Source organism: Balearica regulorum, chromosome 5 (genome assembly GCF_011004875.1).
Source record: "Balearica regulorum gibbericeps isolate bBalReg1 chromosome 5, bBalReg1.pri, whole genome shotgun sequence".
Lineage (NCBI taxonomy): Eukaryota > Metazoa > Chordata > Aves > Gruiformes > Gruidae > Balearica > Balearica regulorum.
Genome location: NC_046188.1, coordinates 38,791,885 through 38,810,734, shown reverse-complemented (window position 1 = coordinate 38,810,734; position 18,850 = coordinate 38,791,885). Strand labels below are relative to the sequence as shown.

General features: G+C 39.8%; 1 protein-coding gene across 1 annotated transcript in view; it reads left to right on the top strand.

Annotated features, from left to right (window-relative positions):
- The window catches only part of COX16 (cytochrome c oxidase assembly factor COX16), a 48,687-nt gene extending 42,068 nt beyond the window's left edge, over positions 1-6,619 (top strand). Inside the window, exon 4 of the mRNA XM_075754273.1 lies at positions 6,236-6,619. Coding sequence (XP_075610388.1) covers positions 6,236-6,352 — 117 coding nt within the window. The 3' untranslated portion in view covers positions 6,353-6,619. The remainder of the gene's footprint in view (positions 1-6,235) is intronic.
- Positions 6,620-18,850: the final 12,231 nt, after the last annotated feature.

Below are 18,850 nucleotides of genomic sequence, written 5' to 3'. Positions count from 1 at the left end.
GACTGCTGAGTTGAAGGAATGTGATTACTTTAAGGTAGTTATTTAATGGCCTGGATTTAAGTTTAATTTGACGTTATTGTCCTCTAGTTGTTTCTTATGCCCACACAGTTCTGTTAGTAGTTTCATAGCGGCAGCTGATCATTTCTTGTTGTGGTAATCTCATCACAGCTTTTTCCTCTCACGTAAGAAACCTGCAAAAGCTTATTTTTCAGGTCTCTTCAGAAGGAAAAACACCGTGTGTGACTCGTGGGTCTAATATATTTTGATCCTCATTCACTTCTTTTTCTTTTTTGATTAGAGTATCTTTTTATTATTATTAGAAGGACATACTGTGCCAAATGTTATATAGACAAAGTGGAAAAAATTGTCCATACTTCCAAGTATTCATAGTCCTAGCAAGATGTTTGAAATGCACCTTCTATGTGGTGTCAGCAGGCTTTTGTGGGCTCCAGACAGGCACGTGCTGTGGGAAATCCATATGCTCTTCCTACCAACTACAGAATGCCATTTTTTTGCTTCTGCTGCACTCCTGCACTGTAAAAGATCGCATATCCCCTTCAGCCAAGCTCACCTTTATATAGTTGAAAAGGAGCCTGCAAACATCCCAAAAGTCTGTCCCTGGCTGCTCCTCTTTGAGAGGGTTCTGCTGCAGTAACTAGGACATACCTTCACAAAGTTTAATATGATACAAAGTTGGCAAGATCAAGCACTCAGAGTTGGGAAATTCCTTGGTCCTATTAACTTGGCTGGATCTCCCAAGTTGTAAATTCAGCGATAAAACTTAATAAGCAGCGTATCTCTTTCTGGGGCACATTAACCATAGCTTGATAAAACTTCCATATACAAGGGAAATTAAAACTATCCTAAATGTACTTCCTTGCTTAATTAAAAGTGAATTTGCTGAATTTGGATGTTTGATTTTGAAGGTATACTATTGTACTCATGCTATTCTTTGTATGTTGGATGCTTCAGAATTCCATTTTTGCTCAAGAAAAGAAGATAAGCCGAAAGTAAATGACCCATGCATGAGTTCTCTTGACTTTACCCATAGAGCTTGTGAATACTTTGGAACGAGAAGTCCATCTTGGGTGATCTGCAGGTGTAATGCATAAATGGCACTGGGTTATCCTCTGACATTTAATGTGGTTTTTAAAACAGTCGTCATTTTAAGAAAGGAAACTGCTTGTCAGTTAGGAGGAAATCGTAGAAAACCCTAAATTCTAGAGGGAAGTCTATCTGCCTAATGTTATTTTTTGTTATTTAAAAAATTCAAGGCTGTGTAACTATGTAGTTTTAACCAAGTGCTATAATTGGTTTTACTGAATAATTTGTATCATTATAGCATCTTCACATAAAATTATGAGAGCACTCTGCAAACTTACTTAAACTCTCTGACACCTCTGAGATGGAGGCAAGTCTTGTTTTCATTCCTCAGATTGGGAAAATGATGCACAGACAAATTGGTGGTGCAGTTCCTAGATACACATCTTTCATAACATAGCCACCTAAAGATAATTCTGTTCTCTGCCCAATGATTCCTTCAGCTGTGCCTGTTCAAGTGTTTGTATAGTCTTATGCTTAAATAGGATTCATTCATAAACAGTATGTATTTCTTTTCCTAATCTATTTCATTTTTCTGATTGGGGCACAGCCCTACATAGTGCTGAATTGGCATAATTAAAGGGAAAATAACTTATGGGGAAAGAGTCTCTTAAACCAGTTCACCATAAGTTAATTAATTGTGCCATAGACGAATAGTATTGGCTCCCGCTGAAGTTAGCAACAAAACCTCTTGGTTTCATCATTGCAATTTTTGCCAGTCTTCAGCAAAGCCCGAAAGAAAAGCAGATCCCTAGATGATTGGGGGGGGGGGGGGCGGGAATTCTTCCCTCAGTGAACTAAACCCCTTTATTCTGGCCATAGCATGCTGCTTGCTGGCTTGCTTGTATACCAATAACATAAAACCTAAACATTCTCTAGTTGGAAAAAATACTACTTTTTAATCTGAGGATTAAATCACTAATCACAATCTATTAAATGACAGATTATTGAATCACTAATTGCAAATATTCCTAAACAAAGTAACACTAAGTTTATATTAAGCAAATGAGATGTCAAAAAGGTGGCTCTGGAAAAGAGTTGTAAAAAAAAACCAATAAGGCCATATCAGTGTTATGATAAAGTTAAGATTTTCAGTCACACGCAAGACAGCAGAGTCAGTGCTAGCCTTAATTCTGTATGTCTGCATCTATACATCATTGTAGAGTTCCTCAATATACCTTTTATGGTCTTCAAGCTGTTTTGACACCCTTGCAGAAACAGACTGGTTTAATGCATTTCTTTTGCTGCATCTTTCAACCATGAGGATTTCTTCCCTGGCTCATCTTTTATCTGCAAATAGGTTTGCTTACTATAATGATGGGAAATAATCGTCTCTGAATTAGAGTAATTTCTTTCTCTGGTGTTCATCACAATTTATTGCATCGAGCTGTAAAGTAAACAGGATTTTCTTATCCCTCCTTTCACGTGTGGTAAACAGAGACTAAAGTCAAACATTTTTGCAAGTGACCACCTTGAATTAACTCAGCCTGAGCACCGATAGCTCTAAATGAATTATTGAAGATTTCTGTTTGGTTATTGTGACATGAAGACTATCCTGCAAGAGTAGAATTCAAACTCTTTCTTAAATTTTATTTTATTTTAAGGCTGACTGAGGATTACGGCTTTTACTTAATATCAAGCCAGGCATTTGAACCATTAAGAAGTGAAGGTCTCATTACATCCTTATTGGTACCTTTGCACCAGGCAAGCTGTTTAACAAAAGTCTTAAAAGTCAAGTGTGTGGCAAACAGTTGAACGTTTTTTGTTCACTGTGCCTGTCTGCAGAGCTGCATTTTTTTTCTTGAATTTACAGCTTCTGTCAGTCCTGTACTTTGAAGAGGCAGTTTAACTGATTTAAGAAGTGAATCAGTAGATTTAATAGACTACACTGATCTTACTTTTAACAGCTAATTTTCAATATCCTTTGGGCTGTTTGAGACAAGTAGGAATAGTTGTGCCGGTCTGATCTGATTACATTTCATTGTAATCTCCAATGATTGACTGTTTAGTACATATGAATTGGGAGAAAAAGCTTTTTGGGTTTTAAACTGCCAGTTCATATGGATTTCAATTTAGTAAAAGCTAAAATGTAAAATGTAGTGTCTTTGTCCTACATCTAATGTAGCCATTTATTCTATGGTGATACTGTTGTAAGAATTGCCATGTCATTGACCAAGCAAAAAGGTTAAGTTTTGTTTACTTGTATGTGAGGTGGTGTCATGTTTTAACCCCGGCCGGTAACCGCCCAGCCAGTTGCTCACTCCCCCGCCGGTGGGATGGGGGAGAGAATCAAAAGGGTAAAAGTGAGAAAACTTGTGGGTTGAGATAAAGACAGTTTAATAGCCAAGCACACAAGCAAAGCAAAACAAGAAATTCAGCTTTATATGCTGAGCATGATATCATATGGTAAGGAATATCCCTTTGGTCAGTTGGGGTCAGCTGTCCAACTGTGTCCCCTCCCAACTCCTTGTGCACCCCCAGCCTACTCGGTGGTGGGGTGGTGTGAGGAGCAGAAAAGGCCTTGACTCTGTGTAAGCTCAGCAGTAATGAAGACATCCCTGTGTTATCAACACTGTTTTCAGCACAAATCCAAAACAGGCCCATACCAGCTACTATGAAGAAAATTAACTCTATCCCAGCCAAAATCAGCACAGGTAGGCACATATGAAAATACCTACAGAGTAGGAAAGCATTGCAGAACAGATTTTTGGGTCCTGTTTCATCGGTGATACTCGTTCTTATGCTTATCCACATGCACAGGATTCTTCTAGTCTTTCAAAACTTTATAACATCAGTTTAGAAAATTGGATTGTCTAATCATGCTGCCTTCTGATGACTGAACAGATAGATACCTGTCCCGTAAACTACTAATTTTTGCAGATACAGTCAGGTACCAGTAGGGAAGGTGCTTCCTTCTTGAATTGCAGCAAGGTATCAAACACAATCTTTATACGTGACACAAAATGTTAAAGATCTCTATAAATATAAAGAGAATAAAAAATAAAAATACAGTGTCTCTATGTATTCATTAGAATCTTTAATTCTTTATATTTTGACAAAAAATAATCCATTCAATAGATCTCATCCGTTCTATAGTTTGAGGCAATGCCATTTGCTGTACATAACCCTTAATTGTTTTATTCTGTTAGTATATCACAGTGTGTTTTCCAGGTACCTTTATGCTTTCTGTTGGAAACTGCCAAAATACTTTTTCGTACTGGTTTGTTTATATTTTTGAAATATTTCCTGTTTTGGACAAACCTCCTCTCTGCAAAGCCTTTGTGAAATTTCAGGGGCAGATTAATAGGAATTTTTGGTAAAGATCTCCAGTATGCATGTCTCTTTTGATAGATTTCTTTATGTATCCTGTCTTTAGATGCCACAAGTCTTATTGTATGTATATTTTAAATATTGATCCTTGTTCAGACTTTAGAACCTGAGCACCTTTAGGAATACTTTAGATCCTCATAGCTATGTGATACCTTTGTGTTTAATAAAATCAGCATGCTTCTCTTCTGTTAAAGCACAAGGTTATTTTCAGTGTAGTTTCCTTTGAAGCCTCCATTAGAATCGGATGTTAAATTCTGAATTTGCAATCAGAGTGGATAGTCACTGCTGTGTGGGATGATGGGTACCTTCTCTCCTTCTCCCTCCTTCCATGTCAGCTCAGATCGCTTCCAGTTGAAATGAAGTACCAGCTAATCATAACATGTATAAAGTAGCGAAGACAATTCTTCAGAAAGACCTATGCCAACTCCACTGTATAAAAAATTCAGTTGCTCCTACCTTGTGAAAGTCTGCTGTGTTCGTGCATGTGTTCTCATATATCTTCTGTTGAATGTTGCCTAATTTCTTTTGATATCTGACTAACCTCATTGCAATTTCCTCAATTGTAGAAGTGGCAGAAAACTTTTACATAATATGAACTAATAGCAGCAGGTTTATTCTGCTCTAGCTGTTGAATTATTCCGCGACTATTATTCAAGTCCCTCAGTATTTGCCATTTATTTGGATGATTGATGGCAGGCAAATTAGACCACAGGCTCAGGGCAGGGTTAAGTATTTTCTATTGTACTTTTACAGCATTTGCTGAGATGAGGCCCTGATCACAAACCAGAGGTTTAAATCCCACTGCAGTACGTAATCATTAATGGTGTGCAGTGTTGCCCTTTATCAGCAGCACATAGAATGGCCCTGTTTCTGGCAGTGGTGCAGTTCCACCCTCCTCAGTCTCCTGTTGGCAGACACCCGTGTCTGATGTACCGTTCCAGACTGCAGGCTGGTATGTGAGACTTGAGGTCTGTGTCTGCTGGGAAACGACTTCTATGTCTCTACCAGTAGAACTGTGAAGATGCAGTAGATGTTTGTCATCTTCAACTGCAGCACTTGGAAGGTGAGGTCAGGACGGCACCTGTTCATTTTTGTGTGCCTCTAAGGCTAGATAAATACTGCGGTCATTGGTATTTCTGAGTGGAGATGATAGGAATAGGCAAGGACATAATTAAAATCTACATAGTTTTTAAGTATCTGACAGTTCGGCCAGTTAGCATCTCTCATGTATGACTGACTTAGTGAGAGACCTATCTGTGATGGTTGGGTGCCATGAGAAACTAGGCGGCAGAAAGCATTGCATACCTCTCTTTAGTTAAAACCACTTGGATTGAAGGGGATTGCACTGCCACTGTCTCTCTTTGTGCTAGATAATTCATCTTTTTCAGCATGCTTTGTATCTGTGGTGACAGGATACTTCAGGTCACTAATTACTAATCTACTACTTTGGTACTTGGCAGACTTGCAGTTGAAGAACAGAACTGGAAAACAAGGTGAGAGAAGAAAGAAAAAGCGAATACTAGATATCTTCAGTTGTGTTCAGATGCTATAGTGCTTCCTGTCCTACATGTTATTTATCTGTTGATAAGCAGATGGAGTAGTGCCCACCCTAGTCATTTATGTAGCTATGTGGATAACTTTTTTTTTCCTTGTTGCTGAACTTTTCTTGCAGGGGAGATGAAAGTTTGTCAACTCAGTAGTGATACTGAGTTTCTTGTGCAAAAATAAACCAATTTAGAATAATAAGTACTTCAAATCATGGGGCTGTCAAGGTGACACTGTTATTTTTTATGTTTATCTGCAGAAGCTGGAAAAGTCCGACTTGGATAACTGGGAGAACATCAGAGGACCCCGTCTGTGGGAAGATTCCAGGACTGTTCAGAAGCAACGGCGGGAGGCTGCCGGTCTCAAGACAGAGTGATTGAGCAAGCCTACTTTGGTGCCTCTGCAAAACAAAACAAAACAATCTCAGGCTGGACTGCTTATTTTTTAATCCAGTGTCAGGAACAGACATGGGAGGGGGGGATTGCACTGACCTATTCATGCCAGTGTATGTAGAAGTAACTGTGAGATCAATCCAAAAGGCACTCTATTATATGAAGCTCTTTGCATCCATTTGCACAGAGTTCCATAGACTCTGTATATGAATTCTCAATTAAACAAGTATCTGATCGTTCTACTGAGAATATTCCATTGTTTTTCAATCCCTGTCATTTAAAACTGAGATGCTTCAGCAAGGAATAACATTTCAGGAGTCACTTGTCAGTACCAGAAGTTGTGGTCCTAATGAGAACAACAGTGCTGTCATCTAGACGTGTGTGACCAGATAAATGCTGCTTCAGGGAGCTCTTGCATGACTTCAGACTCTTAAGATTGGAAGGGACTCCACAGGCTTATGAGCTGTTCAGAACAGTGAGTCCATTTTCAGCTAAATAATGATCTTGTGTTTCATTTTCAGGAACTTGACTGTATGGAGGCATGTACAGAGTGTCAGCTGGTAACTGGTCAAATAACATTTGTTTAGCTGTGGTTAGATTTTTGTGATTAGTTTGTTGATACCTTTGTGCAGGCAGGACCTTTGCTTTGGAACCTCTCAGTTTAAGTTGGAAGAATTCTTCCTCACTAAGAGCTGTGTTGTTTCTCTGTGAGCAAGTATTGTAACAGAATCTTATTGAACCACTATGTAGTGGCAAAGCTCGTCTTACGTGTCTTATTTCATGTACATTTGTGCATATGCACATAATTTTTATCTTGTGATGAATTCTTCAGAAATGTTTGTCATCTTATATTTGTGTGCTAAATGTTTGCTGTTAGAAGAAACCATGCTTACCTTCAGTACCCTTCTGCTGAGGCAGTTAAATGAAGAAGCATCTAGTCAAATTTTCAGATGAAATGAAGCTTTTGAGAAGGTGTTACAACAGACTTGTAAAACTCCTCTTCAGGGGAATGGAGTAGCAGAGCACAGATTAACAGTAGATTCTAGTTTCAAAGCATTCAATGACATCTATATTTAAATCCTTTTGGAACTGTCTTTGGAAGAGGTGTGGTCTTACTCCACTCTGCAAAAAGTGTCAAAAGCAATTGAAGTGTCCTTCTGGCCAGTTTATTTAGGGTAGCTTCCTTGTTCTCATGTAAATCTTCCCTCAGTACTTAATTTTCTTCAGTCTCTCAGTGATGAGGTCCAGTCTTTCTCCCACAGAGAAGAATCAACATTGATTTTTAGAGAATGGTAGATCAATTCATAAAAAATTACATGAAATATCTTAGTCGTGGTTTTTGCATATTTTTTTCCAATAGAGTTGCGAAGACCATCAGAAAGTGTTGCATGGTATCTGGAACAAGGTTGGAGCTCTGTCTTTCCCTGTTCAGTATCATATATATCTTTGATTCTAAATAAATGTAGTAACAAATGAAATCAACCAGGAGAGGAGCAAGAGGAGCAATACAAGATTGAAGTAATCATAAATGCTATTGGGAAACAAATGAAAAACTAGAATGTGGCAGCATTAAGCTGTGCTAGACCTAGACAAGAAGGAAATTGGCTTAGTTGTTTTGTCACTTTTCCCTAAAAGAGAAAACAATATTCTTAGGCAAATAAGATACAAAATAGGACAAATAAGGACGAATCAAAACTGCATACCTTGCTAAGCATTTTTGCAACTCAAATTCAAATTCTGGTGCAGTTCCACTGACAGCAGCAAGATTGATTGCTCAAAGGACATCAATGCATTGACTACACTGACAGAGTATTCTCTGAGTTAGGGCTCCTCCAGCATCACTGCTACTGTTACAGTACTAGCTGGACTACTGGAAATGTTTCTTTATGTTCCCTGGTATAGACCCATCTTGTGTGGACTGTGCAAATTCACTATGTCTTTTCCAGAGGACACACATCTTCCTTTTCCCAGGCTTGATTGAAGGAGAGGGGAAGTTGCCATTGCTTTGCATATGGAGAGGCATGAACAGCTCCCAGTCTTGCAACATTGGCTCACAACATGGACCAACACTACCCCTGAAATAAACACAGGGCTTTCTGGGAAAGACATATGTAGGAAAAGCTACCCCTTCCCCCAAAGGAAGAAGCAAAGGTATCTTTTTTTCATGAAGGCCTAAGGCTTATCAGTTTTCTTGATGAACAGAACGCTCACTGAAATATCCTGTGTATTTTAGTAATTTGATATCTTGCAAAGACTATTTGGGGAATGGTCATCTTATTTCAGCCGGTCTGGAATGTAGTTGTAAATAATTACTTCTATGAACACTTTTTATGTCGTAACTTGGGACCCAGTTTTAGTTGGTTGCTTGCTGGTTGTGGGATCCCCCCACCCCTCCCATTTTTCATAGGCACTAAATTTCCTGTAGTTTCTGAGAGCATATTTGTAGCTACCTTTGTAGTGGCATCTCTGGAAAGTGATGGATTTATCTTGGCATCTCTGAGAAACACTGACATGCAGTTGGAAAACTTTCCAACTTGCCCTTCCTTCAGCTTCCCTTTTAAGAGACAGCCCATATCTATTGGCCGTCCACTAAAAAAATTCCCACCTTTTTTTTTTTAAATGCTGTTGACTCATTTATGAATTAAAAAAACAACCAACACTAACTTTTGGCAGATACAGAAGCTGTACTTTTCTTGAGATTGGGAGAGCTATTTCAGCAGTTTCTCTTTATCGCTGTGCACTTGGACAATGGCTTCATGTTTTATGCTGTGCTTTTCTTAGCCATTGAATTGGAAATAATACTTACGAAAGGCGTGTTGAGAGTCAATTAAAGTCTCTTAAGTTGCCATGCATCCTTAAGTAGAAAGCACTCCAGAAATATGGAGAATCATAGTTCACAATACTAGCAAGAGAGGCAAACTTCAATTGGTTCAGGACTCATGCTTAGTTTGGCTGCTTATTTGAACTGTCCTTTTGAAAGCCATGTTACAGCGCTTCTTGTTATCTCTAAGGCACCTGGGGACAACCTTGCTGAATTCCTGAATTGTTATTCTAAACATCTGTGGCTGGGGGGGGTCAGAGGTAATTAAATGCAATTGTCAGTCTGAGACACCGATTGACATTTTTGCATCCTCTTTGTTAACTGGCATGTACTGGTCTGAGGGGAATGAAAACAAGGCTTTAGTGAGAGGTGTGAAGTATTAAAGGGGTAAAAGAGAGGACTGAAGAAGCCAGGTCTTCTAGTCAGTGCTGCTGAAATTAGAAATAAAAGAAGGGAGTCTGGCTAGGTGTCTGTGTGTACGTGAACTGAAAAATCAGTTTCAAAATCCCTGTTTTGACAGTAAAGGAGAAAGTGGTTATCTCTCAAAGACGCTATGGTGAGGTTGGTCTGTGGGATGTTCCATAACCAGAAAAGCAGTAGGGCATAGAATTGGTGGGAATCTGGGGCACCTGTCCCCAGGGATAGGGAGTGCTCAGTGTAGCACCAGTAAATATCCAGCTGGATGGTTCTTACCGGCAGCTATCTGCAGCCCAAAACACTAACCAAATCTTTGTATGAGATCAGCCCTGTGGATTCCACTAATTGAGTGTGTTTCTCCTGTAGCGCTCTGAATTTGCAGACTCATGGATGACCCAAAAGAAAATGCTCATTAGCTTAGTTCAGCTGTAACACAGATGGAGGAGAGGCTTAGCAAAAGCTGTAGCTACCACGATCCAAAAAAGGTTTCAAAACCTGCTCAATAGCATAGCAGTTGAATTTCAAAGCTCCTAAATATACCTGGATGAGCAGCTGTGTGTTTAAAAACTTTTAGAATCAAAATGCAGAGAACAATCTTGCCAATAGTGATCCTCCAAGGTCTTGAAAATGGCTCCAGCTGCCCAAAAAAGGTAGGTTGTAGCACAATAAGAGATGAGTGATGGGAGTTTGTAGTTTGTATTGGGTCTGGGTGAGATGGAGTTACAGCATCAAGGCTGTCTCTCCAGTGTTTCCCCCACCACCACCAGTAGGCTGAGGTTGGGCAAGATCTTGAGAGGCGAAACAGCTAGGACAGCTGACCCAAACAGACCAAAGGGATATTCCATACCATAACACATCTGCTCAGCAATAAAAGCTAAGAGAAAGGAGGAGGAAGGCAGGGGCATTCATTATTTACAATGTTTGTCTTCCGGAGCAACTGCTACACCTACTGAAGCCCTGCTTCCTTGGAAGTGGCCAGACATCACTCACTGATGGGAAGTAGAGAATAAATCTTTTGTTTTCCTTTGCTTCTGCACACGGCCTTTGCTTTTGCTTTATTAAATTGTCTTTATCTTGACAACCTATTGTCTACCATGAGGTTTTTCCCATCTTATTTTGCTCCCCTCCCTGTCCTGCTGAGGAGGGGAGTGATAGAGCGGCTTGGTGGGCACCTGGTGTCCAGCCAAGGTCAACCCACCCCAGAGTTTTAGACCAGTATATAGAATGCAGAAACATCTGAAAAACAACTTAAACGTAGCTCATCATCAGCTAGGGACCAGTCCCAAAAAGCAGAGGGAGAAATCCATTTCTTCACAGAAATAGAGCAACTGGGAATGATTTAAAGGTTGCTGTTCATTGGATGTTTTACATGGATGCTTCTTGTTTAACTGTATGTGCCTATGTGTAGGTGAAACTTGAAGCAGTAGGTTTCACCTTCTGAAATAACTACAGAGACCCTTGTACTTCTTAATGGTCTTGCATTTGCTCTGAGTCGCCGTGTTTGAATTTCCAGCACAAGTCTAGGGCAAGTTTCATTTTTATATCTTGTATTTTCCAGAGGCTTTTCTTTCTGTAAGAAGTCGGAAAGCCTAATATTGTCCTTTGCTACTAACTACTTTATGTCCACTGGAAAAAAATAAGACTAACAAAACAGAGAAAAGAAGGGAATGATCTGAAGTCTTAGGGAAAGCAGAATAACTATTTTTACGTGAAGATGGTCACAGAATTTTCCGTAAACTTACATAGTTAGAAGGGCTGCTTTTTGTCAGTGTTTTCAGTGGAAAACCTCTTTTCATCCTTCAGTGGAGTAAGGTTCACAAAAAAATTTCCACTCTATTTTAGACTAGCTAACTAGAAGGCTTGAATCAAAGGAAGGTAATTGCTCACTGTTAGGCCTTCTTTTCCTACAAGGACTTGCAGCCAGATTCAGCCAACACACAAATAGTCTGTAGACTTAGAAACAAAAACTCCATGCAGATGTTTTTCTTAAACTTGTCCTCACCCCAGGAGCCCAGAGCAGTCTTTCATACCACTGGAATCAGACCGACCATATTTTCTTGTTGAACATGTGCTTTAGCTGCATGTTTAACTGTCTTGCTTAACACAGATAGGCAATTAAAGTTTCACCCTCACCATCTCTGTGCTGCTTGAGGGGTGCGTTAAAATTAAATTCAACCAAAGCAGCAGCTGGTAGTGCTGCAGAAAGGACATGTAAAATGTATATGTTATACATTGCAAATGTGAAAAGTAGAGTATGTGTCATAGACACAGGTCATTTGTGAAACAAAAAAAACCACCAAACACAAAAGCCAGAAATAAGGGAGTACTGTGTATTGCCAGTGCCTCTGTAGAAGAAATTTGTGTGCTTCAGTTGATGGAAAAATGACCATATTTATTTAGCATGTCTTTTTCAAGGTAGTTTATGAGATTCTTGGTGTTCGACACCAACACCAGTGTGCATGTTCAGTGCCAAATCCATTATGGTATCAACCTCAAGAAGGTCCAGTGGCTCCCAGGAGTACGGCTTAATCCCAGGCAGGATCAGGCGTAAACTGATCTCTCTGCCCTACAAATCCATTCTCCTCTTTCTGTCCTGTCTTCCGGTGTTGCTCCTAAAAAGTAACAGCCTGGTCTCTGAGCTGCTTTTTCTAATGGAGCTGGCTGTAAAATGTCACCATTGTGGTTTTGGTTGTTTTTTTTTTTTTTTTAAAAAAAAGTTCATTGTCTACCAAGAATTGAAGAATAGTGGTTTCTAAATTAATTTGAAGATGTTCTGTAAAATGTAAGCTTAGAAACACAGACCCAGTATTATATCCCCTTAAGTATGGCATCCAGCATACACTGGGTCTCTTTATCTTTAGATACACAATACTGTGCTCTCTATTTTATGTACAAAGGAAATTAAATGTACTTTTTTCTTTAAAAGATGAGATCTTCATCCATCACCAGCTGTCAGTTCCTAATAACGTTGCCCAGAGAAGTGTTATCTGTGATTTAGTGGCTTTAGTGGACTATCTTTTGTTGAACAGGGGACGGCAGAATAAAATTTCAGCTTAATATAGTTCTTTTCATACTCCTTCTGAATAAACAGAGAAAAAGAGGAGAGCAGGAGCAAAGAATCTTGGGTTCGAGTCTCAAGTTTCTTCTGTTTTGCAAGAGATAGGGCATTTTAAGAAAGAAAAGGAAGGAAAATGAAAGTGAAAAAAAGGAAATAAGAGAAAAGAAGAAATGTGAAAAAAAAAACCTTAGGAACAAAAATAGTAATAGAAAACAAAGTGTTCTTTCTGACTGGTCCCTCAGGATAGAGTAGGAAGGAAAATTGTTTCTGTCTCAGAAAAAACTTTTGAGCTCAAAAAATACTCGTCTTAAGTCAGAATGAAAAGTCAAGTATATTTTGCAGACTACTGGTTTTAGACTTTTATTTGGGTGAACTGCAATGTTTTATTTTGCTTTTCATGTTTTTTCATTCTTGATTCTTTTTCTTCAGGTAGCTTAACTCTGGAAATGAAAAACCACCACTGATGTTAAAAGCCCATTACTCACTTAAAAGACTGACAGCACAAAATGTTTCAACAGTTTCCAATACTTTTCACAAAAAGTGTTCTCAATAAGAGCAAAGATCTATCAAAATAGATCCCACTCAATGAACAGGTTGCAAAATGTCAATCAACCAGATTAAAAAAAAAAAAAAGATCAGCTATACCAGTCAATTCCTTAGTTAACTGGTGAATGCTCATCCTGTGTGCTGAGGAGCACGCCTGCACACCTCTGTGCCTCTGTACACCGCCGTTCTCCCCACCAGATGTGTATACTTGCTTTCAGAAAGTTGCACACTTGCAATTTAACGGAGGATTTTGCTTCTCAGTAACTCGTAAGAAAAGACCTCTCTGCCCTTTACTGCAACCAATATTCTGTTATCCCAGCTGATGACATCGTAACTTTTACATAAATTGATGAAGCTGCTTCTAGAAACAAGTCCTCCTTGCTCCCTGCTTTCACTGATGCTGCAACCTAAATTTACTTCAGTTCATCTTAGATAATGTCATCTTGTATTAAATATTCAAACAGCATGCTCCTATGCCCTAATATAATAAGAAGAAAACCAACGTTTTTTCCTACTCTAAAAAATGGCATTGTCCCTGTTTAAGTGCTAGGTCTAGGTTTTCCATCATTTAAAGTTACCTGTCTAGCAACAAATTGGCAACTGAAGATGAAAAGACTGAGTCCTACTCACAATCATACATATTTGAAATGAGTCTAGTCCATCCAATTTTGGAGTCATGTCTTGCCATTATTTGTCTGTCCACCCCACTGCACATACTTTTTTTGCCTTGCAAACATCCTGAATGGGCTGTAGATGTGATTAAAGTTAAACACATATTTTTGGTACAAAAGTCTGAGATTGCACATTTCTTATAACAGGCCTTTTGAGCTGTGTGCTCCCTGTGAAGTGCAAACATCCTTATTGCTTGTGCTGGAATAATAGACAGCAAAATTGTATGTTTTATTTTTATCATCCTTTGAATCAAGATGAACTTGAATGCAGTTTGATAAAATTTTTAAAAGTTCACCCTGGCCCTGATACAGGGGTTTTTTTGAAGGTTTAAAAGTGAATTATGACAGACAGTGTTTTGCTACTTGACTTAGGGAAGTCATTGCAGAGGAACGGCTGGGAATATTTCAGTTTAGCTAAAACCTCCAATATTTTAAATAATCAGAAATGTAAATGTCCTAAATGCTCATTTGAATGTCTATTTTAGTGTATCTATCTTCCATGACCAGCATAGAACATGTCCTTTTTTTGTTAAGTGGACAGAGGTTTCTGACTAATCCAGGTTACTCAGATTTTGCAAGAAAAAGCTGGATATGGGAACCTGTACTTTCTGTGGACAGACCCGGTTGGCTGGTCAGTGATTTTGAATACAAATAGGAGGAGGAGACCTTTATCTCTCATCTTTTTTCTGTTCAAGAAGATTTCTTACCCCTGTAATGAATTATTCACAACAGAAATTAAAAACTGAGTGGTCTTTGTCCCTTGAAGCTACATAGGGATATGCAGTGTTACCTGACAGGTCCATTTTTCTAACACATACTGCACCTGATCTCAAAAGTGCAGATATAATTTTCCTGCCAGATTTGCACATTACTACCTTAGATAAACTAACATTACCTTAGATTATCACTAACTTGATAGTATCCTCTGCATGTTTCATATCATACATGGGTCTCCCAGTTATTTATCCTTGAGGTATCTACTGGTTTTCCCCATCTTCTCTGCTAGCAGTAGAAGGATGCACAGGATTTTCTCCAGCTCCCTATGGTTAAAAACATCAGTATTTCTTCTTCCCAAAAGGATTTTTTTTTTTTTTTTAAGTTCTGTTGCTGGCAAGCACTGTCCACTTTAACTGTCACATATTCTATAGAGGAGTCTTTTTGCATTTCCCTTTCTGTGTGTTCAGGTAATGCTAAGAAACTAGAGGGAGAACAGGTGTCAGTTCTCTTCTGTGCTCTCTGCCCGGTGATACTGTGATCTAGGAATTCCTGCAGCAGTAGACCAAGGTATTTCTGTGCCACCACCTTTTGTCCTTGGAGAAGTTTCTTTTGGCCTTGGAGGATTCACCACACTCTGCTTTCTTTGCTAAAAGAGGTATAGCAGAAGATCTGAAATTTGGAAAATACATCATACCTTGAGGTCTCTTGTGTGTTGCCATATGATTGTTAAAGCTGTTTTTTGGAGGATGTGCATTATGTATTGCATATATGTATGGAAAGATACGCACACGTAGATGTAGACAGCCCCAAAGACTGCATTCCCCTTTCTGTGCACACACAATGGAGAGCTGGAGCATAGCGTCCCGTTGCAGTCGCTGCCCTGCCAAGGTGGGGACTTGCAGGGATCACCTCTGAGGGATGAGGATGGTAGCCTTAGCAGGAACTAGCTCTGTGCAGTGATTGCCTGCCCAGGTTACACAGAAGAGAATTCATTTTCCCACCAAAGTACATGGTAGCTCCATAGAAGTCAAGCGTCTAGGCAAACATTAACATCAAGGCATGTGCAGACAGTGATCATCTCACTCAAAGATAGGTGTCTATCAAGGTGGGTATTGAATTGTGCTCCACTGCTTCTTTCCTTCTGCTGATCTTGGAAAGCACTTAGATGATGAGTTTTGATCACTTTGCCTTTATACAGCTAGCTTTGGGTGAGCTGCATCCCAAGAAGCGTCCTGATTTAGTAAGCAGTCTGGGGAACTCCACTTTTGGCTTTCATGGAAGTTAAGACAAAACCTTCAGATGGGTGCTTGCAAAAACAGTGAGGGCCTGTGTTCTTCTGCTAGTGCCCTCAAGCTTCTCTCCTTGAAACCTCTGGGATGGGGTTATGGGCTCTGAATGAGTTTGAAAATTAGGGCAGCTCTGATATTGCCATTTTTTTTAATTTATTATTTCTTCTTTGTCTTGAAAAGCTGCTGACTTTCTTGGCAACTTAAATAAAGATTATCTCAGTAAATTATTATTACAAAGATCAGCAACTATCTTACTCTGTCACACTGGTGTTTAGCTAGAAATTGCAATCCCAGTATTGCCTACTACAGAGGTAATGGATCTAAGCTGCCTTTCTGAGGAGGGGAATCATGGCATGGACAAAGAAAAGTCATACTATAGGCTTTCTTAGGCAGGACGGAATGCAGTCCTGTCTATTGGATGAAATAAACTAAGAGAATACATCTTTCCTACTTCAAAAGCAAAGTTTTCCTTAGACCATCCTTCAGCCAGAGCTCATGTTGTATGGGCAATAAGCTCAGAGGATCCATAGCTTCCTCCAAGTCAACAGGGAGCAATAAAAAGATCTTTTCTGCCATTAAAGATAACCTTGTGTACAGCAAGGGCATGAACAGTGTGTCAGCAAACTGGCCCTGTGAGACTATTGATGCTGCTTCAGGTTTCTTGTAACATGCAAAACAGCATTACTGTTATTATATTATGATTATTATAAAACAGCATTAGTCAGGATTATGTATTAAGAGCAGCAAGTCAAATACCATCTGCCTAATGTGCTAAATTGTAAGTATTATTCCGAAGAGGTTTGCCTGAATCTCCTCTGCAGAGCTCATAGAGGCAGCTGCCGGTTTCATCCTCAGTCCCCTTCCCATTATCGCTTCTTGGCCTTTTAGCTTAGATCAGGTGTAGTATCAGTTGAAGTCTTGATGTGTCCTCTCTTTGGGGACTCTATCCTGCCCTGGCAGCAGGCTGGGCTCAGTGACCTCCTAGCTCTTTTCTATCTATAACTAGTATCCCTTCTGCTCTTTAAGAGACCTGGCAGCTTTTAGAAGTCAAGTGCCCTTCAACATGCCTTGTGAGTGCAGCTGAGATGCATTGGCCTGAATTACTTCTGTTGCAAAAGGCAGGTGGGCCTCTGCTTTCTAGGGTGGGAGGAATTGCAATGCAGCTGGAGGTCTTGGTTCTCTTCTGTTGGAGGCCAACAAAAAAACAAACAAACCAACCCCCAACTCTGTAATAGGAGAGTCTTTCCTTTTTTTTTTTTTTTTTTAGTTACTTAGAGAAAATGTAATACCAAAAATTTTTTAGAGGATGACAACACAGGTAAGTCCTCTGAGAGCTTTGCACCCCTGCATCAGTGGGGTTCTGGGATCAGACAGAAACCATCTCTTACACAGGAAGACCTTAAATTACTGTGATGATAATACAGTGATAATATTTTTCTAGTTTTGGTAGTTGTAAATTTCCTAAATCCAAAGCTAAGGATCCACAAGGGTGGATAATTGCCAGCCAGACTTAATGTCTGAAGACCTTACCTGGCTTTTACACACAAATCTATTAATTTGGGATGGAAAAAGAGTTTGCTGGCCAGTCAGAATGGGGGGAAGATGCTGATGTCCCAGATAAAATAAATACCAAAGGTTTTTATCTGGGATTTTGTTGGGACACTGGGTTTTTTCATGCCTTGCCTTCTTGAGCTGTGACCCATTCTAGCTGCTGTGATAGGAGATGGGGGCCTCTGTTAGAGCCTGTGATATGATGCAGGTGGCATCTCCCTTCCTTCCTTCCCAGTTTGTTTTTCACCCTGATCAACTGCAGCAGTCTACCCTCCAAGCGAGGAGCTCTCCGCTAGCAGATTTTGGCCGGAGATGTGTGCATGTTTTCCTGGCAAATTTTTTTCAGAACAGTCCCTGGTTTGCTTTCTGTGGTGGACCTGCCTCGGGGATTATATGGAACAGTTGCATCAGTGTAATTACATGATGTGTGGGGGAGTTTTTTTGCCTAAGTCACTCATTGAACAGGAAATCATATATATTATCTCTGGAAGAGACCATAAAATGATATAGTGGAACCTTGTGTAAAAATAAAGGCATTTCACTCCGGCATTCCTACAGCAAACCCTGTAACTACAGGGTATCTTCCTAGCCTTTGTGCTGGGGCAGATCACTTAAAACCCCCACCATTGTCTCTGCAGCTGCCCTTTGTAGAGGAGGTACATGGAGGATATTGTGACTTTGCCTTCCACCTAGGGAGGGCTGGCCAAGCACCCTCCAAAACCATTTTAGGGGCAGCACCAGCCAGCTCTACATCCCTTGGCGTAGGGAGGGACGTAGGAGACTTACTGCTGTAGGAAACCTCTGGCTGGCTTCTGTGAGAAGGTAGCAATGGCTTCCAGAGTCTTAGTCTCCCAGCTGATTTTTATCTCAAAGATCTGTCTGGTCTAATGACATAAGTTGTGGGAGGCCAGGTTTTGTTCACTGTCTCTTGCTGCTATTTTCGGGATGTGATTTTTCTATTTCGGTTGGCTGAGCATGGAGGGAGTGTTGCTATGCTTTAGGGAACACTGTAATTAGATTCACTCAAAACAATCATGATTAATAATTATGACTGTTTTGTTACTAAAAAAGGAAAAGGTAGAAATAAATAATAAACCACAGTTACTTTGAAGGCAATCTTTGTCTCTCTCTGTGTCTCTTTGAAGAGCTTTGAACAGACCTAGGAGCATTTGGGCTATCCTTAGGGGACAGCAAAGTCCTCATTTCCATACGTGGCAGTAAGCCTTGCTCCAGTGTAAGTAATCCGATGAGTTTTCTGACAGAAGAACCGCATTTACCAGTTGGTGACTCTTGTTTGATAAATCCCAGATAACTGCAGCAGCTGGGCAAATCTCAGCTGTGTTCCAAATAATTAGCAAAAGTATTTGAATCAATAATGGCGGGGAAGCCACTGAAGCAGCTTTCCTGAAACA